Source organism: Neomonachus schauinslandi, chromosome 1 (assembly GCF_002201575.2).
Source record: "Neomonachus schauinslandi chromosome 1, ASM220157v2, whole genome shotgun sequence".
Lineage (NCBI taxonomy): Eukaryota > Metazoa > Chordata > Mammalia > Carnivora > Phocidae > Neomonachus > Neomonachus schauinslandi.
In genome coordinates, this window is record NC_058403.1 from 67793717 (window position 1) to 67821041 (window position 27325).

The 27325-nt window shown below is 43.4% G+C and overlaps 1 protein-coding gene across 1 annotated transcript in view; it reads left to right on the forward strand.

The window, feature by feature from the left end:
• The window catches only part of KALRN (kalirin RhoGEF kinase), a 276016-nt gene that overhangs the window by 37727 nt on the left and 210964 nt on the right, over positions 1 to 27325 (forward strand). Inside the window, 6 exon segments of the mRNA XM_044919773.1 lie at positions 2991 to 3110; positions 9090 to 9308; positions 12753 to 12902; positions 15817 to 15931; positions 20018 to 20133; positions 20595 to 20717. Coding sequence (XP_044775708.1) covers positions 2991 to 3110; positions 9090 to 9308; positions 12753 to 12902; positions 15817 to 15931; positions 20018 to 20133; positions 20595 to 20717 — 843 coding nt within the window.

The window sequence follows — 27325 nt, forward strand, 5'->3', positions numbered from 1 at the left end:
TCAGACTGAGCTGAATTCTTGGCCAGCTCCTGAGTCCCCTGAGCAGCAATCAGCAATACTCCTTGGGTCCCTCATTTTTATAGACCTGACTTTCTCTGGTTTCCTATGGTTGTAGGGCGAGTCCCTGAATTTTGAAAGAAGTGTGGAATGTGAGGATTCAAAGTGACCCTCAAAGGTCATCTCACCTATAGGTAAATTGTTGCCTAAGATAATTGATCAACATAAAATGCTCATATTATGCATTACATTTTATGGTTTGCAGAATACTTTTACATGATGTTTCTGAGACCACACAGGATTAGTAAAAACAACATTTTATCATTTTTATTACAATATTTCTTCTACTCCCTTGCATTCATTTGGATGCTCATAGAATAAATAACCAGTTTTATGAATCAGGGAAATAAAGGACGACAAAAATAGAAAATTATACCAACAAAGGTTGTCACTGATCAGACAAGAGAGAATGGTGCTAACAAAACAGCTCGGGTTCCCACATCACATCAGAATATGGCAGTAAGCTCTACAGATACTGGAACAAAAAATCAATAGCCTTTTTCCCTTCTCATTGTGAGAGGTATAAATGAAGAATCATAGCATTACCTAGCTTTGCTCCAAAACTAAAAATCACCACCTCCACTATCACCAGGCTTTACATCTTACCGCATGTTGCATCCACCCTGCTGTAGGAAGGGAAGACACTATTATGCTAACTTTGCAGATGAGAAAACCGAGGCTCAGAGGGTTGAGTGGTTTTGCCAGGTAGTAAAAAAGCCAGGTGTTCTAACCTCAGATTTTGTATTTTTTTTCCTTCACTATCCCAGTCCGGCTTCTGGGACAGACTCAGTTATAGGAATCAGTCCCACCCCTGAACCTAAGCCATGGATTTAAACGGGCATTTTTATCTTTCTAAAATCAAAACTCCCGCTTTAGAAACCTGGGATGCCTTTATAAACAGCATTTGGGAAATAAAAATGAACAAGGATATCAAGGATACGGCATGACTTAATGAAAGACGTAGAGACTGAAGCCTATGATATCTAAATGGGAAGCTAGTAAATGGAGATCCCCACCACCAGAGCTCTAACTGGTGTTTCCAGTTGGCTGAAACTAGAGAGGAACAGATGCTAGCAAGACTTAGGAAGCCCAGAGGGAGTCAAATTGCCCCTCAAACGTTGATTTGTGATGCACACGAAGTAAATGTTTCTCTGACACCCTCAAATGAATCTTGAACCAAGCAAAATGCAGTGAATCATGGCAGAAGGACTTGCATAGTTCAAAGTATACATTGTGAGCTCCATTTTCCAAAGAGCTGAAGCATTTGGGCATACAATCCATGTATGCATATACCCAAACTTACAGGCAGCTTTTGGAAATCATTAGCACCTCTATCCAGCCAGCCCCAGCACACCACTGGCATCAGAGATTTCACACATACACTCTGAGACGTTATATCTGCAACTAATTGCTTTACAGATTTGGCATCTCATCCACAATCTGCCAGACTGGCCATGAATTAACATCTCAATCCGAATAGCCCAGCTTCAGCAGGATTTTCGCCCCAGTGTTATCCATGTACAATATGTCATCAGTCATATTCTGCCCAAGGAGGAAATTTGAGAAACGCCTATGAGGATTATGGGATAGGAGAGACCAGGCTTAGTGTCTTTCTAATTGTTTAGCATGAAGAAGTTGAGAGGAGAAAAAAAATCTGCAAAAATCTGAAACAGATTGTGGCATCTTCTCCTTTGCCTTGAAGTAACAGATGGATGATATTTACTAATCTTGAAATTTCAGAAGAATTTTTATTTCCTCTCCAAGCAAACTCTTAGACTCCCTAATAAAGAAAATATTTAGCAATTTTCTGGTGACCAGACACAAGGTATATTTTCAAGGCCTGATTCTTCCAGTGTGATTATTTGCACTTGACTTGAGTTCTTAGCTAGAGAATTGCCACATGCCCATTTCACCTAGGACTGTCTAGACAGTGTTAGCTGTTTCTCCTTCTATTCTAAGATTCCCTAGTTGAACTTTCTTACCCCCAGTACTAATTAAGGTCACCTAGAAATTTTACTTAGCCTAGCCATTGCCTCTAGATAATTTAAATCAATTATAACTTATTCTCCCATTTTCTAATGATCCAGTGTATGGATTACTTATGCTGTTTTACTTGTTTTCTTTCGCCTTCCTCCTCCCTTTGGGTTGTTTATCTGTCAGAGCTGAAACCTGTCTATTCTTAACTATTTTTGCAAGGCATAGGAGGTTGGACCCACTGTTCAGGTGCAATTTGGGTATTGTCTACAGATAATCGTTCCCTTTTTCAAAAACATTACTGCATACTCACCATTTGTAAGGCACCATGCTAAGCACTGTGTGAGACTAAAGCATGACTCATCTACTGCCCTAGTCTTCCAGAAGTTTACATTTGGGGGGATGGGGTATGGTAGGATGTTGAAATGTAGGTTAAAACAACTGAACAAGGCAGTCTGTGGTGAGTGCCACAAAGGTGGTATGGTGTGGTTGTACTAGATGAGGAGGATCTGTTTCTAACAGGAGTAATTGAGTTTGGAAGATTTCAAGTTGTTGGTATCTGAACTGGGCTTTTAAAGAAAGAAAAGAATGCCAATATATGGAATTTATTTACTTACACCATTCTACATTCTAGAGAGAACTTCAGAGATGTACATACAATACGATCCTATAATGTTTAAATTAAATGGGTAAGGAAATTGGGACAGAGGGGTAATAAGGGTAGAAAAGAATATATGTATCTAAGAATGAGGTTGATACTTACAATAAGCACCGTGTGGCACAAGGTGACAGGTAAGATGGCAGAGATGAACAATTTAATTATCCAGAGCCTTCCTGTCCTCTCTCTAAGTGAGGTCAGAAAAGATAGCAAGGTCTGACCTAAGGACCTGTCGGAGAAAGCAACAGCTCTGGGGAGGGTGCGAAGGCCATTCATCTGTGTTCTTGTCCTGACTCCCCAGGTCCTGGGATGGATCCGCAATGGGGAGTCAATGCTCAACGCCAGCCTCGTCAATGCCAGCTCTTTGTCTGAAGCAGAACAGCTGCAGCGGGAACACGAGCAGTTCCAACTGGCAATCGAGGTAACACCCAAATCTGACTCCTCTGTCTTCCCTCCCCATTTCTGCTCTGCTCCTCAGACAGGTTGATTCCTCAAGATGTGAACATTCCTTTAGGTAGTGAAACCCTTACTCTTTCTAGTTAAATGGTCCAGGTAACCTCCCTATTACCGAGTAATTGATGGGGAAGCAAATGCAGGGGTTCATCACCTAGTATGGAAGACAAGTGTTCACACGACAAATGTGCATCTTGGTCACTTATTGGTCCCTTTACCCGTAAGGCCTCTGGTACACTGAGTTTTTGTACATTATGGACTATACACCATGTGAGACATGTGAAGCCAAAAGGTTAGAAGTCACTTCCAGTTGAGGAGCCCTCAGAATTGAGGATAAACAAGTACAGAAGTCATTAGTACATTAGTATTCCATTTTAAAACATTTGATTTCTATGTAATATTTCGATTTCATTGTCAGATTCTGCCTTCTAACAAGAACAATAAGCACAGGAGTAGTTGCACTAGATAGTTTGCTTCGCTGAAAGTAGTTGTTTAGTACCACCACCAAAAGAAGCCACATTTCAAGAGTAAACGGAAACCAGAAGTTCACCAACTGACACTTGTTCTAAAGGCTATTTTAAAACAAAATTCCTCTTACAATAATCTAAATTTTGCCATCTTGCTTTAAATAATACCTTTAATTATCCTTTCTACTAGAACATTCTCCTTCCCAAAGAGACTTGAGCTGATTGCTTTAGAGTGGTATGGGGAAAAGAGCAGGAAATGGGACATGGGAACTATATTAAAAATAAAGTAAGATCAGTACCAATGGGAACAGAGAGAAACCTTCAAAGATATTCATTACTTGTGGTTCCGTTTAAAACTCAACCCACTTTTGAATGTGTAAGAAATGCAAAGGTGTTATCTTCTACTAAAAGAATGATTGTTAAGGAGACTTTTCCACAACAATGATAAAGTTTTAACTGTTCGTGCCTATAAGTATATCTTTAATACAGTAATCAACTGATTACTAGCCATTTTTAAACTAGTACTGATTGATTTCAACCATTTAATTTTCTAGAAACCATCTTGTATGTGTAAACATAGCATTAACATAAATGACATGTTTCTATAAGATGCCTGCTGTCTTCTTAGGAAGCATTACTAATGGTAGTTTACTGTCTGGGATTTGAGATTTTAAAATAGACTATATATTGCACATACAGTGTGGGCAATCATTTTCTAAGGAGGAACTCAGCAGAGGAGAGAGTCTTTATTATCATCAGCTGCCTCTGTCTCAGTTTACTGGCATACACAAATATCAAAGTGTTAAGATCTATTCACCATCAAGGAAATATCAAGATTGGGGTCACAATGGAGAATCAGATACAGAGCGGTGAAAGCCCCATAGAGAGGCAGCATAGAGAGCCAGCATGAACAGAGGTTGGGCAGACAGACTAGGAGCGAGGCATGAAGCTGTGAGGGTGAGAGGCAGAGAGAAGACCACTGTTGGCCACACCTCCTCCTCGTTTATCTCAAATGTGAAGATTAACCTGCCCTATCAGGTAATTAACTTTCCTGTCCCATAAGCAAATGTTGAGCCAATAAAACCAGGTATCATGACATGCTAGAGCATTCAACGAGCTAGTGGAAAACAGTGGGTGAATGCATTAGCAGTGCTAGTGCAATGATCAGATTCCACCACTTGCATAAACAGTATATTAATTTGTAATAGTGCTGTTGTACCTGTACAGAATAGAAGCTTACTAAGCATGTATGTCTCTTAATTACATGGGTGCAACTTGATCAAATATTCTTGGAATTGATATTGAGATCCCATGAGGCCCCTGTGGAGTATATGTCTATGGTCTGAAGAGGAGATGGCAGAGCAGATAGGATTTCTGGAAGATCATGGGAATGGAGGGTAGGCAGCGTCTGCAGCATAGCTAAAGTAATGAATTTCAAATATGCTCCTTCTCCAGGTAGCCTTGTGCTTCTTTCTAAAAGCATTGGTTTAGACCAGGCTCTGCATCAAGGGGAAGATATGCCAGGGAAGATTTATGCAATTTGAAAGGGGATCTAACTAGTCTAGTTTGACTTGGCCCATTTTGATGGTAATTACTTACTGGATTCCAGTGATTGCTGATAGAGAACATAATTTGTCTTCTTGGACCCTAAGAAAGAATCCTGGGTTCCATAAGGGAAAACAACATAGCTATGGGTAGGGTGACTAGATAATTTATTGTTAAAACTGAGATACTTCTAAGAGGGAAGAAGGGAACTCTTAATAACTCAGCTAGAAAAATAGGCATATACTAGAACTATCATGGGCAGACTAGGATGTCTGCTCACCCTAGCTTGGGTGGCCTTATTGGTTTAAAGATTTTAGTCTCCCCAAAGAAGGTCAGAATTTTTACCTAAAGTACTCTGAGTTTTAGGAAAACAGAACCATTCAAAACAGAGAACAGCACACAGCACCCAGAAGCATAGCTTTATCAACAAACCCAAATTATTGTTTGTTAGTATGCAAAATGGTCTGGCTGATGTGTTTTCAAGAACGGTGACTATCATAGAGACAAGCTCAGTTTTGAAATCAATTTTATTTGAAATCCTCTTATGTAATTTAAGCATAAGCATTATGGCAGAGTAAGTAGTTAAAACTGGATAATAAATTCAATTGATTTGGTTCAATTTTCTTCCATGTACTCCTATGTTAAAATCATATAGTAACATCCTTGGTAATCCATGTCTTAAAGATATAATACTCAATAGGATTAGATAATAGTAGAAATAAATGCATAAGAATGACTCAAGCTTGGGGCGCCTGGGTGGCTCAGTTGGTTAAGCGACTGCCTTCGGCTCAGGTCATGATCCTGGAGTCCCAGGATCGAGTCCCGCATCGGGCTCCCTGCTCGGCGGGGAGTCTGCTTCTCCCTCTGACCCTCCTCCCTCTCATGCTCTCTGTCTCTCATTCTCTCTCTCTCTCAAATAAATAAATAAAATCTTTAAAAAAAAAAAAAAAAGAATGACTCAAGCTTATCAAAGCAAAGATTATGTCATGTGCATAGGAGTTTGTCATTTGGAAATTAAAGGGGATGGAGTTCCAAGGACCATCAGATGATAATGAGTTTCAGAATAAGGAAGAGGATTTATTACATAGCCTAAATTATAGGACAATTAGAATTATTCCTTCACTCTCAGAGAAAAAGACATAATAATGGGGTTTTGATGACAATTATATGCTGGTTTCATATATTGAGGAGAAGCCAGTTAATTATCATAATCACTAATGTTCATTTGGTGAACCCTTCCTCTGCATGAAGCACTGTAGATACCATTCTAACTCTAGAGATAAAATAATGTGGTGTGATATGGTGGGAGTGAACATAGGAATAGTCAAACCTGAATCTTATTCCTAGTTTCATCACCTCGTTGGTTGTATGTTTTTGGGCAAGTCACTCAACCAGCCTGAGCCTCAGGTTTTTAATTTGTGAAGTGGGAATAATAATATCCACCTTGTCGTGATGTCATAAGAACTAGAAAAAATATGCCTAAGCACAGTGCCTAGCACAGACTATACCCTTGGATAAATGACAGTTGTTAAAGTGATTTCTAAAACAGTGCTTGCCTTGAGAGTTTCACAGTCTAAGTATGGAGAAGCAGCCAAATATATTAGATGGGTGATATAGGAGTTCAAAAAAGTAGTTTTTAGTGAGTCTCCGGCTGTCCAAAAAGATTTTTTTGTTGTTGTTGTTCACTAAAAGGTAGGAAGAATGAAGGTAGCAAAAATAAGAAAGCACAGAGTGTGTTTTCAGAGGGTTTTTGTAAGGAAGTAGTAGATGATAGATAATGTTATGGAAGTAGTTCAAGACTACATTGGGAGGAGCTTTTAAGGACATCCTTCGAAGTTGGGACTTAATTTCATAGCAGTGGGAGAACCACTGAAGGCTTTTGCATGGAGAGAGGGGAATGATAATTATAGCATAAAATTAGAGTTTTAGAGCCAGAAGAACATTAGGAGTCACTTCATCCAAGCACTTGCTATTTCAGAGAACCAAATTGATCTATTGGAAATGTAAGGGATGGGTTTGATGGATTAGAACTGGAAGGCAAGGAGGCTAACTGTAGGACCACCGCGGCGGTCTAGGCATGCAGTGGGTTGGACTGGGACTTGGGGTGAGGATAGCAGTCAGGAATGATGTCAAGATTGTAAACCCAGGGCGCCTGGGTGGCTCAGTTGGTTAGGCGACTGCCTTCGGCTCAGGTCATGATCCTGGAGTCCCGGGATCGAGTCCCGCATCGGGCTCCCTGCTTGGCAGGGAGTCTGCTTCTCCCTCTGACCCTCCTCCCTCTCATGCTCTCTGTCTCTCATTCTCTCTGTCTCAAATAAATAAATAAAAATCTTTAAAAAAAAAAAAAAAAAGATTGTAAACCCAGGTGACAGCAAGGAGGGCACCATCAACACAAATGGCAGACTGCCGTGGGAAGATACTTCCCGAGGGAGGGATTTCGTTTTAGATGTGGGACGTGAGAAAACGTCCGGGAGGAAGCTGGAGGCTCTAATAGGGCAGTCAAGCCATTTGCATTCACTGACGAGCATTCCTCCTCTCCCCAGGAAGACCTGTCACTTCTTTTGCTAAGAATGCATCATTGTAAGTGGCTAACATGGGGCAGGCAGCTAGAGCAACCGAATCAGTGCTGCTGACCTCGAGTGGGAAGTATGGCAGGCAGCTCACCCTTACACCCAAAGACAATTAAAGATGAGGGTCCGCGATGTAGCATGAGAGACGAATCCTGGGCATCATCTACAAAAAGGAAGTAATAGCAGCCACGGGAATAGATAAGAGTTCTGCAGAAGTGAACACACACCAAGGGTGCACCTTGGGGTAGCCCTCTATTTAGGATACAGGAAAAGAAAATGGTGCCAATAAGTAAAACAGAGAAAGAAATCAGGGATTTGTAGAGGATCATTTCTGACCCTTAGTTTACTTTTTCTTGCCGTGTTCAACATTTAGGAACTCAAATTCTGATACGGTCATCACAATTGAGGGCTAACTTAGTGGCCAAGCAAGGGAATAAAGGAGTCTAGGTTGCTAGAGGCTGTCATGCTAACAACGAACACTGAGTACAGATTCCAGAGACGGGGAAGGGAAGCCAGGAGATGGGTGATAGACGGGGGGAATTAATAGGACTGTGCAGACTGTAGTCTGGGATGGGATGAAGGAGGCCAGGTGGTGTAGGGGTGAAAAGAAGGGAGTGCAGAATGGGTCAGCTCTTGGGAACTGTCCCGGCACCATATATATTCATATATATATATATACATATATACATATGTATATAGTCCTAAAGGCAAACATAAGTAATGTAATAATGTAGGGATTACATGTTGAGCTGAATTATCTACTATACTGCTTTGTTCCCTTCGTGGGGTAGCTAAGGGATGGTGAGATGCTACTCTTAGGCTTTATTAATCTGCCAGATTTATTCCTTCTACTGGAATCCTTTTCAACTAATGTTTAAAATGATGGTGTTGTTGGCTGAGCCTTGTATTATGTGGAGATTTTTTTCTTACGTACTGTGTTTATTTAACCTGTCAAGAGGGACTCAGCAGTAACCTCCTTGAAAACTCACCACAGTGAACAATTTTATGATTAGATTTGAAAAGAAAAATTCGCTAATGTCTGAACCAGTCAGGGAGCAGATGTATACAGAAATGCGGTTTCTCTGCCGCAGAAACTGAGATGTCTTTAGAACCAGGGATGCAAGTAGGGGAGTGGGGGCCGGAGTTAGGGTCCTAAGCATTCGGTTAATGAAAATGCATGATGTTCTTTTTTTTAAAATGTGCTTTAAGATCAGTGATGTTTTAATCATCATGACAAAATGTTTGAATCCACCATTTAAAGCTCTTTAACTTTTCTGCATCTTTCCACTCACGCCTCACTCCACCCCCTCCCGTACCACGCCTGGGTCGTTCCCACGGACCTCTCTCTCCTCCCCTTGTGCCCAGTCCCTCTTTCATGCCACTTCCTTGCAGAAGACGCACCAGAGTGCCCTGCAGGTACAGCAGAAAGCTGAGGCACTGCTCCAGGCCGGCCACTATGACGCCGACGCCATCCGGGAATGTGCCGAGAAGGTGGCCCTCCACTGGCAGCAGCTCATGCTGAAGATGGAAGACCGGCTAAAACTAGTCAATGCCTCTGTGGCATTTTATAAAACTTCTGAACAGGTGAGGGAAGGGCTGTGAGATATGGGGGACTAATGTGAATGCAGGGTTGTTTTTCCCCTTCATCCTGCAAATCTGTAGTATCTCCCTCAAGAAGAAGCTAGTCCTCCCAATACTAGCCTTTGAGAGTAGAGTAATGATGTGGAAATAACTGCAGTTAGCCTCCTTATAATATTTTCCATTAAAGAAGTGAACCGTGTGATTTGTTTCTTGTAAAATCTCAAACTCATCAGATCTAGGTGTTGAAGGAGAAATTAGGTGTATGCTGAATACTAGATTTGAGGGCTGTATCAGTCAGTTACTACCACAATAATGCTGTATAACAAACTACCCCACAACTCAGTGGCCTAAAACAATAAGCATTTTGTTTTTAAGTATTCGAGTTCAGCTGATCTTGGCTGAGTTTGGTAGAACTGGGCTCCAAGCAGAAGATCTGGTCTAGATCTGCTTTCGTGTCTCTCAGTCTCCTGGATCAGCAGCTACTTGAGGCAAATTTATGGTGAAAAGCAGGAGTGCAAGAGCCCAAAATCTACTGTGCCCCAAATCTCAAGTCTCTGCTTATGTCGCATGCTCTCACATCCTTTTGGCCAAAACAAGTCACACAGCCGAGCCAACATCAGTGAGGCAGGGAAGTCTATGCCTCCAGTGAAAGTCAGGAGAGTAGGGTGACAATCTGCTGGACATAATCTAATGTGCCACAGTCAGGCACTAGGCTTGGAAAACACACAGCTCTTTCATTCATGGGGCTCTCCGTCTGGTGGAGGAAACACAGCTGTCTGTCCCTAGTAGACTATGAGCCTAGCTGGTAGGATGGTGCAGCTGCGGGAGAAAAGGCAGGGGGTACGTACAGCAGGATGACAAGGATTTAGACCACTTACCTTCCCATCTGCACAGCAATATGCACAAGGGCTAAGAGGATTTCTAACTGATTTGGGTGCTTTCAGGGAATTCTTGCATGAAATAGAGGTTTAAAACAGAAGTAATTTTACTCAATGTAAAATACTTTCCTCCTTGGAATTGCTCCCTGGTAGAAATAGGTCAGAGAAACATTCTCCTCTGGGTGACTTAGAGGGGCCGTGGGAAAGTCTATCTGAAAGTAAATAAAACATGCCTGTCAGAGGGCCCTGTGGCCTCCACACCTTCTCTCCGTTCTCCTTTCTGTTGTTTCAGAGTGATGGTGCCTTTGATGGCCCCAGAGTTGGGAGCAGCAGACTAAGATGATTTATAGATTCAACGCAATCCCAATCAAAACCCAGCAAACTTTTTTGTAAAAATTGATATGCTGATTGTAAGATATATATGGAAATACAAAGAATAGCCAAACAATCTTGAAAAGAAAAAACAAAGTTGGAGGAGTTACACTACCTGATTTTAAGACTTACTCTAAAGCTACAGTGATCAAGACAGAATGGTGTTGGTGTAAGAATAGACACAAGGAGAAAGAATAGAGATTCCAGAAGTAGACCCACCAATATGCAGTTGCTTTTTGACAAAACAATTCAAAAGCGAAGTCTTCAACAAATGATGCCAGACAACTAAATATAGGCTTCCCCTGCTATCTGAAAGTAGAGGGTTCCTATGAAAACTTTTGTAAGCTGAGATCAGATGTAAAGAAGCAATGACCACTGACTTATATGGAAAAAATTTTTGAATATTCCCAGATCCAAAAAGTAACCTCTTTTAGGCCTTTCTGAAATCTTAGGGACATATCTGGCTAACGGATGCACAGAGTAAGTCGAGATAAAGCATGGATGGTCATAGACACAGTTCAGAGCTGAGGCAGCTGGATGCTGAGATGCTGGGCTTAGTTCCCGGGGATGGAGCTTGGGGGTCACTCTCACTGCTTGGGGTGCACGCTCCCTCTGGGACAGCTCTGCAGCTCACTGCAGAACAAACGCTAAACACTCTTCACTTTTTACCTTTTTTCATAAAAGTGAAAACCCTCCTCGTATCTCTTTCAGTTAGCAAAAAACAGGTATTAATGTAGGTCTTTCAAAAAAGTGAGGTGCTTGTGAAAAGCAGGGAATACCTGTATCCAGATTTTTTTTTAATGAGGTTTAATCCTTGTGTAGTATCATACACAAATTTTAGTTTTTGATGGGTCTAGAAGGGGACAAAGCACTACATTAAAGAATCAGGAAATTTGACCCCAAACTGACCTTGCCAAAGGTCACCTCTCTGGATTTGTTTCTTTACCTGCTAAATTAAAGGATTTATGCTTGATAATCTTTTCATTTCTTCTAGTTCCCAAGTTGATTTTAGTCCAGTATTATCATGGGATATAATTATGTCTTTTCTTAAAGTTTTTGCTTGTCTATAATCCATTTTCTCTCAAGATGTGGGCCCTCCTACACATGTTCATGCCTTGCAGGAGGAGAGGTGTATGGTGCTAGAGGAGTCAGAATTCAGGGACAGGCCTTCTCATGACATGGGGAGCATGTTGGCTACAAGGGTATGCTGCTTGGGACATCTTTCAGCTCAGTTCATCACTCAGTAAACATCCTATCCAACACCACACTCTTCAGCAAAAGGGATGACTTTCTCAGGCAAAGGGGACCCAGGATATTGTAGCTGTTCCCCTCCCAACCGCCCCCCCCCCCCCGGCTGCCATATCCAAGCATTCAGAGCCTATTGAAGGAAAGTATAGGGATATGAGTTTCTATTTTCTGCACCCTTCCCTAGGCCTTGACACCCTTCCCTAGGCCCTGCGTCCCCTTCTGTTACACCCAACCTAACTTCCATCCAAGTCCCATTCAAAATGCTTTTGCTTTTAAAGCATGGCTTCTTAGCACTTGGAGAGCAACTATTTTTTAAGTTAACCCAAATTTATTATCCTCCGAAGAAAATGTCTGTTTTGTAATAGAAGGCCTGAAGATGTCATTGCCTTATAACAATAGTTCTAGACAATTTTTGCTGGGATATTTTTGCCAAGGGAGGGGAAAGAAAACATTCACTGATGGCCCACGAGTCCCACAACACAAGCCGCTTCCTCCTTCACTTCTGTTGAGGGCTACTTCCTATAGGGCAAGTGACGATGGTTGGGCAAGCCTGGTATCTTCTCTAAACTTCATTTTCCTGCTCTGCCACATTCACAGCATTATCATAAGGTTCCAGCGATAGAATATATAAAAATCACTTTGAAACCCCCGAAATTACTGGTCTTTCTTCCTTTCTTACTCTATATACTATCCCTAAGTGATGTCAGCCTTCAGCCAACGACTGTCAGAAGAGGATTCCAAAATCCATCTCTCAGTCCTAATCTGTCTCCCGAGCTCCACTGCATCGTGGACTTCCCTTCCATGTCCCAGGGGCACTGTGTGTTCTAAATCTACAGACTGAGCTTCGAATGAAACGTGTCACCTGCGCAGGGTTCTGTCAGCTGAAGGTGCTCAGAAAACACTTCCCTGATCTATTAATTTACTGAGCCTTTCCTCTGTGGTTCATTAGGTCTGTAGTGTCCTGGAGAGTTTAGAGCAAGAATACCGGAGAGACGAGGACTGGTGTGGCGGACGAGATAAACTGGGGCCAGCAGCCGAGATCGACCATGTCATCCCACTCATCAGCAAACATTTGGAACAAAAGGAGGCCTTTCTTAAGGTCAGAGCACACTGTCAATCCAAGGTCACACACACACACACACATATGCTTCATCATATGGGCTTTCCATCCGCCTGTTTTTCCTCATTTTTTATCTAAAGGGAGGCATTTATAGAGACGATATTGGCTAGTTAATTTGAAAGGTTGAAAAGTTATGCTTCCAACGTTATTTATTTCTCTCAGCACTTTCTATATAATTAGACAGTTATATACCATTCCTGCAGGGGCCATGTTCAAATATCTTAATATCCCATTGATGTTGGTAATTGAGAAAAACACATAGTTTCACCCAGTTATGTTTGGTTTATGAAAATATTTTCAATTGAAATATATAAGCCTTGGGGGCACCTGGCTGGCTCAGTCAGTAGAGCATGCAAACTCTTGATCTCAGGGTCATGAGTTCGAGCCCCCACGTTGGGTGTAGGGATAACTTAAAATAAATAAATTTATATATATATATATATATATATATATATAAGTCTAGATATAAAGCAGTATTAAAATAAATATTTTATAAATGGATGATGCAAAATTTAGGGCAAAAATTAAATAAATTTAGACACCTTATTTATTTGCCAATCTAACAATTATCAATAACCAATAGCTGTAACACCATTTATTCTGTTGCATGAAGAGAAAAATACCTCATTTTGTTTCTTTTGTTCTTAATAGAGCCCCGGCTTCTCAGGGAGGAAGCACAGTCCTGCTCTGAGCAGGCTTTCAGCTAGTGTGGAAAGTCCTAGTAAGCCTCTTTCTGCCAGCGTTTGATCATCTCTCTGACAGATTTGTCTGTGTTAAAACTTATCTAAAGGCTCTGTTTACTCTCAAATTTCTTGCTTTCATGTTCTGCTTCCTTTCAGGTTTCTGAGAGTACAAAGAGAATTTTTATACCCTGACATGTTGCCACTGCTTTTCCATAACTCTGTAATTAACTGACTTTCTTTTATTAGGGATTTTCTCTACTTGACCACCCCTTTGAGTTTCACTTTTTTTCCCTCTCACCCTCTCTTTTTGAGATGGCTTCTCCCTACCCTCCTCCTATCTATCAGGTGTCTGCACCTGCACCCAATCAAAACCCTTAGTAATCAGCTCTTAGCAATAAGATTAAATAAAAAGGCTTTATACCAGGCTTAAGAGATTTTAAAAGTCTTCAGTACCATAAAACAAAGTTAAAACAATGACTGAAAGAGAGCATATGACTTTTAAAAGACGTATAAAGATACTACTTCATAAACTTACATGTTTCTTTTGAAGAATGAAAGAAGAAAATGTTCTGGTCTAATGTTTTCTGTACATGCCTAAAATCATAGGTGAGAAACTCTCTGTTGCTGTGGGAATTAAATGCCCGATGGATGGAACATTGAGTTCTCCATTTAAATGTATTAGTTGATCTATGTTGGATACCTTAGCTTTGGAGCACCATCCACGTGCTCCCTTCAGCAGCACATATACTAAAATTGGACCGCCATCCAGCTGTTAAGTTCATGGACCTCATAATAGATGGACCCACCCAACAGTCTTTTACCAGAGCTCCCAGAAACCCCTATTGTTAATGCAAAATTTAAAATAATTTTTTACTATATAATTTATAGAACCAGTTGTTAAACATAAAAAGGTGTTAAAGTTTGACAGTTTGGTCTAGATAATATTGGAAACTGTAGATTAAAAATTATTGGACTAGGGTAAATAGCAGTCCCCCTTATCGATGAGGAATATGTTCCAAGACCCCCAGCAGATGCCTGAATCTGCGAATAGTGTTGAACTCTATATATACCATGCTTTTCCCTACTATGATAAAGTTTAGTTTATAAATAAGTCGCAGTAAGAGATGAACAACTGATAATAGATAACTGATAAATAAAGAGAACAACTATGACAATATACTGTAATAACAGTTATGTGAGTATGGCCTGTCCCTCAAAATAACCTCACTGGACTGTCCTCATCCTTCCTGTGATGGTGTCAGATGATAAAGTGCCTGCGTGGCAAGACGAAGTGAGGGGAATGGCGTAGGCACTGTGATGTAGCAATAAGCTACTTACTGGCCTGACAATACATCAGGAGGACCACCTGCTTCGGGACTGCAGTGGATTGTGGGTAACGGACACTGCAGAGATGAAAACTGTGGATAAGGGGAGACTTATACTGTCTCCAGACTCAGACAACAGAAAAAATTCTGCTCTTTAAAGAAATTCAGAAATTCTGTGGTCTTGAGAGAAACTAGAAATACTCTGTCCATAGTCCTAGATTCCAGCCCAGGTGTGCTTCATGATTGCCGCCCTTTCTGGGCCTGGCTCTCCTCCGTGGGCACAAGGAGAGTGAGACCTGTCCTCTCTGCCACCCACAGCTAATGGGAGGCATAAAGAGGGTAGTGTAAGGGCTCTTATTCCTGTGTGTGGATCCGATATTTTCCAGCAGCAGGATATTAGTGTTATTGAGGTGGGGGTGGATTTTAAGGACAGATAAGTTTTTTAAATGTGGGTGACTTCCATTTAGATAGGGAAGGTATGGTTAATAGGCTTGTTTACCAAATTTGCTTTCTCGAGTCTAAATTAAACAAATGTGAAAGTGGCTTACTCCCGTCGTCCTCTAAGAGGCATTCTGGTGACAGAGGAAAGCCAGCCTGAGACGTTAGTATCTATGACATTAGTCATACTGAATCAGCAGAGAGGTAGTCAAGGGATGGCTGCATTCTGATTTTTCTCTGGGATGGGAAGGGGAGAGGCCCAAGGAGTAATTCTTTACGCCACAAAAGGGTGAGCCTCCCGCACTGAAATGGGAGTGTCTGTGAACCAGAAGTGGCCTCCGGGGCTCTGCTCACCCAGAGCTCCAGAAATTTCTCCACCAACACCCCTTCCACAGGGTCTCAGAGCCCATGGCCCTGCTGGGGTCCTCACACCTCGGTCTCTTTCAGGCCTGTACCCTGGCACGGCGGAACGCGGAGGTGTTCCTCAAGTACATCCACAGGAACAACGTTAGCATGCCCAGTGCCGCCGGCCACACCCGGGGACCTGAGCAGCAGGTGAAAGGTCAGTGCGGGCGTCCGACCGCGAGCCGCGTCAGCAGCACAGACCCGATGCTGCACACCTGGTCGCTATGCGCTCCCGCATCTCCTGCTGCTTCTCCTCCAATAAGAAGACATTCGATGTGGGGTGGCATGGGCTGTGGGGATTCATGGGCAATGTTTAAACGTCCATCGGGATTGGGAAAAGGAAAATGAAGATAAAATTTCCCTAGCACTTTTTCGTTCATCTTGATCTTAGAGCAGCACTTAACAGGATTTTCTGAAGGAACAGACATGGTCTTATATCTACACGGTGCATATAGAGGCCACTAGTCGAGTGGACGCAGAGCACTTGACTCATGTGGCTAATGCAACTGAAGAACTGAATTTTTCCTTCTATTGGATATTAGTTAGTTTAAATGTAAGTAGCCAGATGTGCTAACGTATTAAGAAGCACAGACTAGGCTATCTTACAGCCTGGAAACGAGACACAGACTGAGAATCGTAAAACCAAGTTCTATTACATTTTTATTTACTGTGTGAGCTTTTAAAACTTCAGTTCTCTTACTTTAAAATGAAGGGCGTCTGAACTCTTGCTCATGAAAATGTGGCCCCCGGACGAGCAGCCCTGGCATCACCTGGGAGTGTGTAAGAAACAGGACCTCAGGCCCTGCCTTAGACCTACTGAATTAGAAGCTGCATTTTGGCAAGAGCTCCTGCCAACCCCAACCGGATGATTTGTGTGCACATAAAATTTAGCTAAGTACTGGTCTAGAAGTCTTTAATCTCTCTCTGAATTCTATAAAATGTACAATTACATGAAAAAATCAGTAACCTTTAATAATTGCTTATTAGATGACCACATTAAGCTTAAATTATCGGTGGTATCACTTATGCTGGACCATGCAGAAATTAGCCTTTGAGTGGGTGAGGAATTTTTTTTTTTTTTTTAAGATTTTATTTATTTATTTGACAGAGACAGAGACAGCGAAAGCAGGAACACAAGCAGGGGGAGTGGGAGAGGGAGAAGCAGGCTTCCCGCTGAGCCGGGAGCCCGATGTGGGACTCGATCCCAGGACCCTGGGATCATGACCTGAGCCGAAGGCGGTCGCTTAACCAACTGAGCCACCCAGGCACCCGAGTGGGTGAAGAATTTAACAAATGTCATCTCGACACAGCAGAGGGCTCCCAGCCTGGAGACCGAGGCCAGGGAGGGAGCTGAAACTGACTTGGAGTGAGGAGTGGGGCAGGCTGAGGGCTGCAGAGCCGATAGTGGGAGGCGCTGCTCAGGGAGCTCGGGAGGTGGCAAGATCAGAGGCCACTGGGAAGAATTAAATTTAGGAATAAAATTCTCTACAGAGAAGAGGGAGGCAGGGTTCCTCTCCCAGATGTGCTCCCCGTTTGAGGTCCAGGGACCCTGTGGCTGGCTGGCCCATCCTGCATGCTGCAACGCTTGTGGTCTGACTTAGTGATTCAGGCAGCCGTGTGGGGGAGGCCAGCAGCCTGCTGAGCGAGCACATGCCCCCCCATACCTCAGCGTGCCGCAAGCATCAGACTCCCAGAAAGAGCAAGATATGCTGCACCTTCATGGGGGTGAGGGCAGGTTGTTGTCCTTGGGAAAGCTTTTCAGAAGGGGAGAAATGAAATCTGAAACTCGTCAGGATTTTTGCCTGATCAGGGTTGATTCTCTTAACCACGCTGTAAGATTCTGCAGTGAGCAAAGCTCTGATTAGGAGACAAAAAGATTAAAGTAAACACTGGTTCTCACTTGTCTTTGCCCAATTGAGGCTTCCATCTGAGCAGGGACCTACAATCTCTCCTATACCCATTTCTTTTCTACCCGCTGCCTGGACCTAAGGCCAGTGCCACTTATTTTAAGTTTTTGTTAAAGGCGCAATTATTATGGCATAACAACCAAAAACACAGTGACATACGACTGTCAGCATTTATTGTTCAAGTCACTGTGCATTGGCTGGGGATCAGCTGTCTTGGCCGGGCTCAGCAATGCAGTTCTGCAAGCCTGGCTGCCTTAGGGCCTCACTACAGGGTGGAGTCTTGTCTGCTCCACATGTATTAATTCTGGGATCTCAATTGAAGAAGGGGTTACCCAGGAAAACTCTTACAGTGATGAGGGCAAGGTCAAGTGCACAAGCACACTAAATTCCTGCTTGTATAATATCTGTTAACAACCCCTGTACCAGAGCAAGTCACGTGGCTGAGCCCTAGGGCGGGGGTGAGGAGACTTAATTTGTCTCTTTGGGGAGGATCTAAAAAGTTACATAATAAAGGCATGGATATAGGGATTGGTGGATAATTGAGACCTGTGAAAGTTCTCAGCCTAAGGGAAGAGAGACAGATTTTGTCCTTAGAGAATCAAACTTCCAAGAGGATGCATGAAAAGTTCTAAGTACAAGCACTGCAAATTGGTTGTACCCTTTCTTAAAAAAATTTTTTATTGAAATGCAATTTAGTTAACATATAGTGTATTACTAGTTTCAGGGGTAGAATCTAGTGATTCATCAGTTGCACACAACACCCAGTGCTCATCACATTAGGTGCCCTCCTTAATGCCCATCACCTGGTTACCACATCCCCCTACCCCCTTCCCCTCCAGCAACCCTCAGTTTGTTCCCTTATAGTCAAGAGTCTCTTACGGTTTGTCTCTCTCTGTTTTTATCTTATTTTATTTTTTCCTTCTCTTCCCCTATTTATCTGTTTTATTTCTTAAATTCCACATATGAGTGAAATCATATGGTATTTGTCTTTCTCTGACTGACTGATTTCACTTAGCATAATACTCTCTAGTTCCATCCACATCATTGCAAATGGCAAGATTTCATTGTTTTTGATGGCTGAGTAAGATTCCATTGTAGATATATACCACATCTTCTTTATCCATCTGGGCTCTTTCCATAGTTTAGCTATTGTGGACATTGATGCTATAAACATTGGGGTGCAGGTGCCCCTTTCTATAAAGCACAGTAGTCTGTGCTTCACGGCCCCTATAGCCCAGAGGACCAAGGCTGCTAAGGACTCAGGCTCTGAAGTCAAACATTCCTATCTGAATGACCCTGGGCAAGGTACCTATCCTCTCTGAACCTCACTTTCTTCATCTGTAAATGGAGGTAATAAAGGCACGTGCATCACAGGGGAGTTGACGTGAGAATATGTGCCTGCCACAGAGTGAGTGCTTAATAAATACTGATTTTTCGTACCATCGTTATCGTGTACTAGTATCTAACAGTTAGCAGGAAGCCGGAGGCAGACATAATACAGACTAAATGTGAGTGCTTCCAGCCTAGAGCACACTGTTAAAACACATAGGGAATCTGGGCACGTGGCCAGCTGCTGCTGCAGTGACAGGAGGAGGGAGAGACTGGACACGGATGGACACCTGCCGTGGCCCACCATGGGGCTACATGCCTTGTGCATGTCCTCTCACCTGACATCACTGGAGGTAACACGAGGAAAGCTCTCACCTTTTCTTATGATCAGATCGCAACAACACAGAAACTTGGACCTAGAGACATGATTCTAGGTGGATGCAATTCCAACACAGCTCCCCTTCGCTCGTGACTTAGGGGTCGTGCTCTTCCGGTGCCGTGTGCACCGCCTCCTGTACAGGGCACAGAGTGGGGTTCGTGAGCCGGGTTGCCCATGCAGTTACTCTGGTCCTCACGCTCTCGTTCCTCTCCCACCCTCTCCCAGAACCCAAGAGGGGCTGGGATTCTTACCAAGTCCCCTTGCTGTCCATAGGCTCCAGGGGCCAAGTGAGTTAGTTGTCATTTTAAGAGCGGACACTTCCCAAGGTCTCTTACCATCAGGGATTGGTTTTGGGGTGAAGAGAATCAGGGTCACCTTTAAGTTCCCCTGGGGGCATGCTCTTCCTCCCTTCACTGATGGAACCTCTTCAACAGGTTCCCGCCTCAGTCCCTCTGATGTTGCTCCCCTCTGGGAAGTGCTTTCGGGTCCTCACTTCGGGTACCTGGATTAGTCCCCTGGGGAGGCGGGACAGTCACAGGTGTCTGGCAGCTGGGGTGTGCGGTGCAAGCAGCCAGCCAGACTTGTTTGGGGCCTTCCCGAGCCAGTGCTCCTCTCCTCTGCCCCACAGCCATCCTGAGCGAGCTCTTACAGAGGGAGAACCGCGTCCTGCACTTCTGGACCTTGAAGAAGCGGCGGTTAGACCAGTGCCAGCAATATGTGGTGTTTGAGCGCAGCGCGAAGCAGGTATTTCCACGGCTCTCCTGGCTTCGCCTCCGTTCGGGGCACTGTGCGGACGCCCAGATGGCCACAGCATGGGACAGTCCGGAAGAGGGTCATGGAGGCAGGCAGAGTAGACACGGGAGGCGGTGCTGACGAAAGGAAGGAGAACGGACTGTCACTTACCCGTCAGTCAGCCTTTACCAAGCACGTTGTACCAGGAGTTGGGAGGAGATGCTGGGCTTAAATGGCCCCTAACCCGTGGACGATGCTGGGCCTGGACTAGAAGATGAGGGCTAGTGGATGAGATGCTGTCTTTACCGGTAGGCTATTCCGAGTCTAACAGGAGAGGGCTCAGTCAGCTATCTACTGAGTGAATGTGCCAGTATTTCCCGGGTCTGTCACACTGTCCCAAACAGTGTGGCAGTGCATGTTTTCCTAAGGATAACTGACTTTTGGGGGACTGGGTGGGCTGTCTCCTCCCACAGGCGCTGGACTGGATCCAAGAAACAGGTGAATATTACCTGTCAACACATACCTCCACTGGAGAGACCACAGAGGAGACTCAGGAACTGCTGAAGGAATATGGGGAATTCAGGGTGCCTGCCAAGGTAGGAAGCACTCGGGAGCCCACCCCGCATCCACCCAGCACTCCCCAGTCTGGCCAGGTTCATGTTATGGAAGGGAGAGCAGCCTCTCCACACCGGAATGCTGACCACAGGGCGGGTGGGGACACACGGGTAGGGTGATCTCCTTTGAAACCTGAATACCCAGAGAATTGCAGCTGTTGGTTGGAGCATCTGTATGAGGGAAGTCAGTTCCTCTACACTGTGCTTCCAAATACTCATCTTCGTGCTCCAGGTCTAGACTCGGCTGTATTCTTTCAGACCCAGTAAGGCAGAGGGATGTATTCATGTGAAATGCACACTGCATGTGTGAACATCTGCACCTATCTGCATATTCTTGATGTTTGAATGGTTTGGGAAGTCTGCCTTCTAGGCCGATGACTATGGATGGGTTCACAAAGCAGGTGAGTGTCTTACTTCCTGAGCTGACTACTTCCGTCTGGCCTCAGACCTGCAAACGGGCCAGGCTGGGGTCTCTGGGGAGCAAAATATGCACTGGCACACACACCTGCACCCTCACACCCCCACTCACACTGAGGCGGGAAGTGCTAAGGTAGGAGGAAATGTGTTTTCACAGCCAGGATTTGATCTGAGGACCCTTGGGTTGGAATGAGAATCTGATCTGTCTCCGTTGGCTCTTTGTAGCGTCTTCATCCCTCACACTGGGCTCCCTGCCATGGAGGAGCCTGTCTTGGCATCGCTTCCTCACACAGCAGATGCTCTCCCCGGATGAGAGCTGCTTTTGTGGGGCATCACGGCATGGGCGGGGGGAATGTATTAATGCCCCTCCTCCCCCAGAGAGCCCTCCGACACTAAAGGCAAGTTTCCTCTAGTTTGCTGTGACAAAATTAGGCCCTCAGCCTCATTCCTGAACGTATCCTTCAGAAGGGGATATTCACTTTATGACTCCTACACTATGAACTTTTGATAGTGGGAAACCTTCCCCGCATCCCTGTGAGCTTTGGGGCCTTTCCATCCGATGTGGAAGGCTGTCACTTTAGATAAGAGACTCATTTCAGTACCAGCTAGAACAGACAGCACTAGGAAGGTGACAGATACACGGAACTCTTTTCAAATCTAAATGAAAATAGCTTTTGAATTACCTACTTTGTGTCTATCTGCCCCTCTCCAAATAGAGTCAGTAATGAATCGTTGACAAGCTGAATAGTATCAGATCTGCTGGTGTTCCTACCCACATAGGATGGATTGTAGTAGAACTTCTTAGGATCAGAATCTGTTCATAACCTAAGTGGAAATGTAGAGAATTATTTAGTCCATTTAAAATCTTCCTTCCGTCTTTCTTCTCTTTTCCATTCGTGTTGTAACCACTGTAATAGGGTTCCATGCTTGTGGCCTTTCCTTCCTTCTCATCCATCCATCCTGCTCATCATTGCTGTTCATCTTTAAGACACTGGGTGGGTCATATTCCCACCCAGTCCAAGAACTTTAGTGATTCGCCAGCGCCTTCAGGTGAACAACCTCCACAATGGCATGACCTTACTCCCCAGCTTTATCTTCATTATTCTTTCGTGTAAATGTTATGCTCCAGCTGAATGGATGTATTTTCCTACCCTCTGAGAGATACATCATATACTTTCTTGCTTCTCTACCTCCTCTATATGATTTTTCTGCCTACAATATCATTTTCTTCCTTCTAGTTTATACTTTTTAAAAAGAGCGCACCTTTCTACTGGACTGCCTCCTCCTTTGTTGATCCTGCTGACATGCCAGGATGTGATCTGGCCCATCCCTGCACTCTAGCCCTTGTTGTCTGTCTGGCCCTTAAGGGACCTGCCATGAACTGTCCTGTTCTCCAGTAATCTGTGTGAAGTGTTATCTCTGATATGAGCCAGCAAGATCCCAAAGGATAAGAACCACACTTTATTCACTTACGTGACTGAATCATGCATTGAAGAGAGGCTGCAAATACTTGTGAACCTGGGGAAAAAAGAAGTTTGAGTAGATTTCAACAACTTCCTTCCCCAAATCTGTATTTAATATGATTCTATTACTTTGGCTCTCTCTGTTCTCTATGCCTCCTAACTTAACTCCGCAGTAGGGTTTCATTTTCCCCTCTAACATGTTCCAGGCCTTGGGGCCATTTGTTATTAGGATATCTACAGGGTAACAAATCCAGCTGAAGAGCTTCTGATAAAAGGGCAATAGCCTCCTGTTCCACTCCAGTCCCACTTCCCAAAGGCAAGCCTCCTTTAACCAGCCATCTTTAATTGTAATCCTTGTAACCGGTAAAATGAATTTGAAATGGAAGCCAAATTGACCTTAAACCACAAGAGGATAAATATGGTGGCCTTCACAACTAAACAGGGCAATAGAGCATACTGAGTGTATTGAATTATTATACTCTGCTCCAAAGAAGCAGATCAAGTAGAAGAAACACTGAATATAAAAAGGTACTTTCTACATAGCAATCCACAAGTATAAGAATAAAAATAAGATAAAGAGAATTTGGGTGGGGATAAGAGATAACAAAATTTTTCTTATTGCGGTAGGCCGTAGAAAATCCAGTTAGAAGAATACACAAGATATTTTCCTATTGTGGGTTTCAAAAATTTTATAAGGGGTCAAGGCACATGATGATAGGAAAGCTTAATCATCTTGACAGCTGGAAGAAATCTATTTCTTTCTAATAGCAAAACTTTTTTTTTTTTTTTAGGTTCTTTGGTTTTTTGATTTTTTACAATTCAGTGGTTTTGGTGTATTCACAAGGTTGTGCAACCATTGCCACTAACTAGTTCTAGAGCATATTCATCACCCCCAAAACAAACCCCTCACTCCCCATTCCTTCCTCTCCTCAGGCCTGGAACTACTAGTCTATTTTCTGTCTTTGTGAATTTGCCTATTCTGGAGATTTCATATAAACAGAATCATGGAATCAGATAATATGTGGTCTTTGCGTCTGGCTTTTTTCCCTTATCATAATGTTGTCAGGGTTCATCCATGGTGTTAGCATGGATGAACCCTGACATTCCTTTGTATGGCTGAATAATATGCCATTATAAAGATAGGCCACATGTTGTTTATCCATTCATCAGTTGATGGACATTTGGGTTGTTTTCAGTTTTTGGCTACCATGAACAATGTTGCTATGAATATTTGTACACAAGCCTTTGTGTAAACATATTTTTTTCAGTTCTCTTAGCTATCTACCTAGGAGTGAAAGGGCTGAGCCATATGGTGACTCTTTGTTTAACTTTTTGAGGAGCTGCTGACCTGTTTTCCGAAATGGCTATGCCATTTTCCATCCCCACTGATGGTGTGTGAGAGTTCCAACTTCTCCACGTCCTCTCCAACACTTGTTGTCATTCGTCTTTTTAATATAGCCATCCTGGAGGGTGTGAAGTGGTATCTCATCAGGGTTTTAACTTACATCTCACAATGAGGAATGATGTTGAGAAAAACACTTTTCTAAACTGGTCATTTTATCTCTGAAAGTGAAAGAAGCTTTGAGACAAATTGGACTTAATTCTCTTTTTTAAAATTTTATTTTATTATGTTATGTTAATCACCACACATTATTCTTCTTAACAAGAGAGAATTAAATGATAACAAAAGTGACTGGAGCCTGAGCTGAACTAAATTAGCTAATTCAGGACTTCAGGCCATGAGGAAAGGGGACACTGGGCTTGTCGGACAGGTGCGTTAGACTGAGAAAAGGAGAATAGGAACAGTTCAGGTAAAAGGTGGGCATTCTGTTTCTGAGACTCAAGAGGAATATAGCTCACATGTGATAGACATTTTTGAAAGATTTAGTTTCTCATATATAATGACAAACTCTCTCCTCTGGAATGAATATGAAGATATATCTCAAGAGAACTGTTTATCCACATCAGGAAGCTCAATAAATTCCTAGCTACAAAGAATGTATCAGTAAATACAAGGAATATCAGCAATGAAAGGCAAATTGGAAGATGATAATGAGATTACAAGAATAACATCAAGAAGGCTAAATCTTAAAGACTTGTGAGATGTGCAAAAGACACCGAAAGGACTTTTTATAAACTGTATTCAGAGTAGGGTTCACTGATTAGGGAAAGATGGTATGATATTAACTGATCAAAGGAAGGAAGGAAGAGAAAAGGGGGGAAAAAAGATGAAAAATAGAACTACTGACCCCTTCTTTTTCACCTCTGAGTTTTCTATCAGATTACATAGAATTCAAAACAGAAAGAGCAAAACATACATTATAGGGGATCCATGAAGCCCAAGATAAGTGGAGATGTCTGTTCTAGATTTCCAGGTCCAAATGAATTATATTCCCTAAAGACTCCCTTTTGTCCACTAGATCAGTCCCATACTTCTGACCTACCATTCAGAGGCCTCTGCAATCTGACCCCCATTTTATCAGTCTAAATAAGTTACTCTGTTTTGGTGGCAAGATTTGAGTTTCAAACTGGTTTGAGTTATGAAAGGGAAAAGATACTGTGTGGCTATATGTGGAAACAAAGAGAGAAGCCATGGCTGGACCTCCCAGGAGTCCAAGAAAATCTGAGTGACTTTGGCCTCATGGGCAGAACAAGAAATGTGACATAGTCTCACCTCTGGACATGAAAGTTCCACCAAGGGCAGTTCCAGCAACCCCCCTGCCTGATCATGTCATGACAGGGGATCAGGAATACGTGATCACTGTTACTATGATTTAGCTTGCCTTTCTCGTCTCATTTCTGCTGCCTGTGTTTTCACTTCTACCCTGCAGCCACCCACCGACTTCCCTATGCAGTTCAAATCCCCAGAAAAACAACCTTAACTGACCCAGCACATTGCCCTTGTCCCTGTTTAGATGGAGATTTTAGGCCAGGAAGCCACAGACGTCAGTAGCTGCATCTTGACGGACTGCCCAAGTGAGACAGGTTTTTACTTCTGATCACATCAGCTGTGGCCAAGCATGTGGCAGCTCATGTGGTGCCCCCATGGTCACTCGTTTGTAAGAAATCACTTCAGACTACTCTCAGTAGGTGCTGTGGGCATGGTTGGGGTCCAGTGTATGGGTCGGATTTTTTTAATCTCATTCTTCCCAATAGAAACCCTCAATTCTTGCTGGTCCAGCTTTCCTTACCTCCAAACAGTATTTACTCACTAATTCACTTACTCAGCATTTATAGTACGCCTACTATTTTCTAGACTTTAGAGATACAAATGAATAAGATGTAACACTTCTAGAGGTGCATGGTCTGACGGAGACACATAAGTAACTCATGGTGTGGCAGTGTGGGGACACTGGAAAGGGCATTCCCCACTCAGCTTGTGCGGAGGAGAGGAGATGAAAGAGGGCCATTGGATAGAAAGTGAGGATGAGTAGGAACCACCCCTCCCAGCGGGAAGAGCACATGAGGTTTGGCATGGCTGGTGTTTAGGGGCCGTGGAGAGCATGGCGGCTAAGGTATGCCAAAGGTAGGTGAGGCCACATAGGGAGGGCTTGTCTACACCGCCCAATTTACTGGCCGTTTGCTTCCCCAGGTTCCACACATAGCTGGAATACACTTGATCACAAGGCATTCTCCTTGTTGCATCTAAATTACAGTTTCCATGTTTCAGGATATGATTTCTGGTGATGGAGCTGCCGGGAGGGCTGGGCTGCCACCAGCTGGATGTAAAACCCCTATTTCACGCCCCAGTCTCCTTACTGAGAGCAGAAAATACCTATTTTCAAGAGTTTTATGTAAAGATTTCTTGATTATGGCTGCAAAAAAATTAATCTCTGCTTTAAATAAATAGCAAACCTTATAACAGTTTTTTTCAGAGGGAAAAAAAAAAACCCCACCTAAATGCAGTAAGCTCTACAAGTCCTTAGGCTACCAGGGGTCTTTTCTTAACCCATTTCCAGTGCTGTTTTTCTTTGCCTTATCATGGTTGAGGAGCTACTTCTGCTATCCTCAGACCCACCTTCTTCCCTTCACAACAAAGCTCTTCCGGGCCCTTGTCTCCCAGCCTGGGGACCAGCCCGCTGTCCTGAGATAGGAGAGGCTCGAAGGTGGGAGCTGCTGGAGAGCTGGAGCCCACATCTCCCGGGCCTTGCTTGCATTTCCGGTCAGAAGCTATCCCTCCCTGGCATTTCTTGAAGGTTGCGGGGAGGGGTCATTCTCTTGTGGGAGGTCTGTAGATGAGCCTAGAAAGAGAGGGAGGAGGGTAGAGTAAAGAAAGCCTCTTCTGTCTGTTCTACTGTTGCTCCAGAGATTTTTCTGCCTCAGTTTCCCTCAGCTCTCTAGATTCTAGCATGATCCAAAACCTGAATCTCCGGGACACCTGGGTGGCTCAGACGGTTAAGCATCTGCCTTCGGCTCAGGTCATGATCCCAGGGTCCTGGGATGGAGTCCGCACCAGGCTCCTTGCTCGGTGGGGAGTCTGCTTCTCCCTCTGCCCCTCCCCCCCCCCAGCTCATGCTCGAACTCTTTCTCTCTCTTTCAAATAAATAAGTAAAATCTTAAAAAACAAAAACAAAACAAAACAAAAAAACCTTGAATCTCCTCTCCTCCAATCCAAAAGGTAATAATTTTATTTCTCAGAATATCATTTAAATATTCTTTCCTTTTTCTTAAAATTAATCAAGCTTCCCTGATCTTGGAGTTTCAAAACGC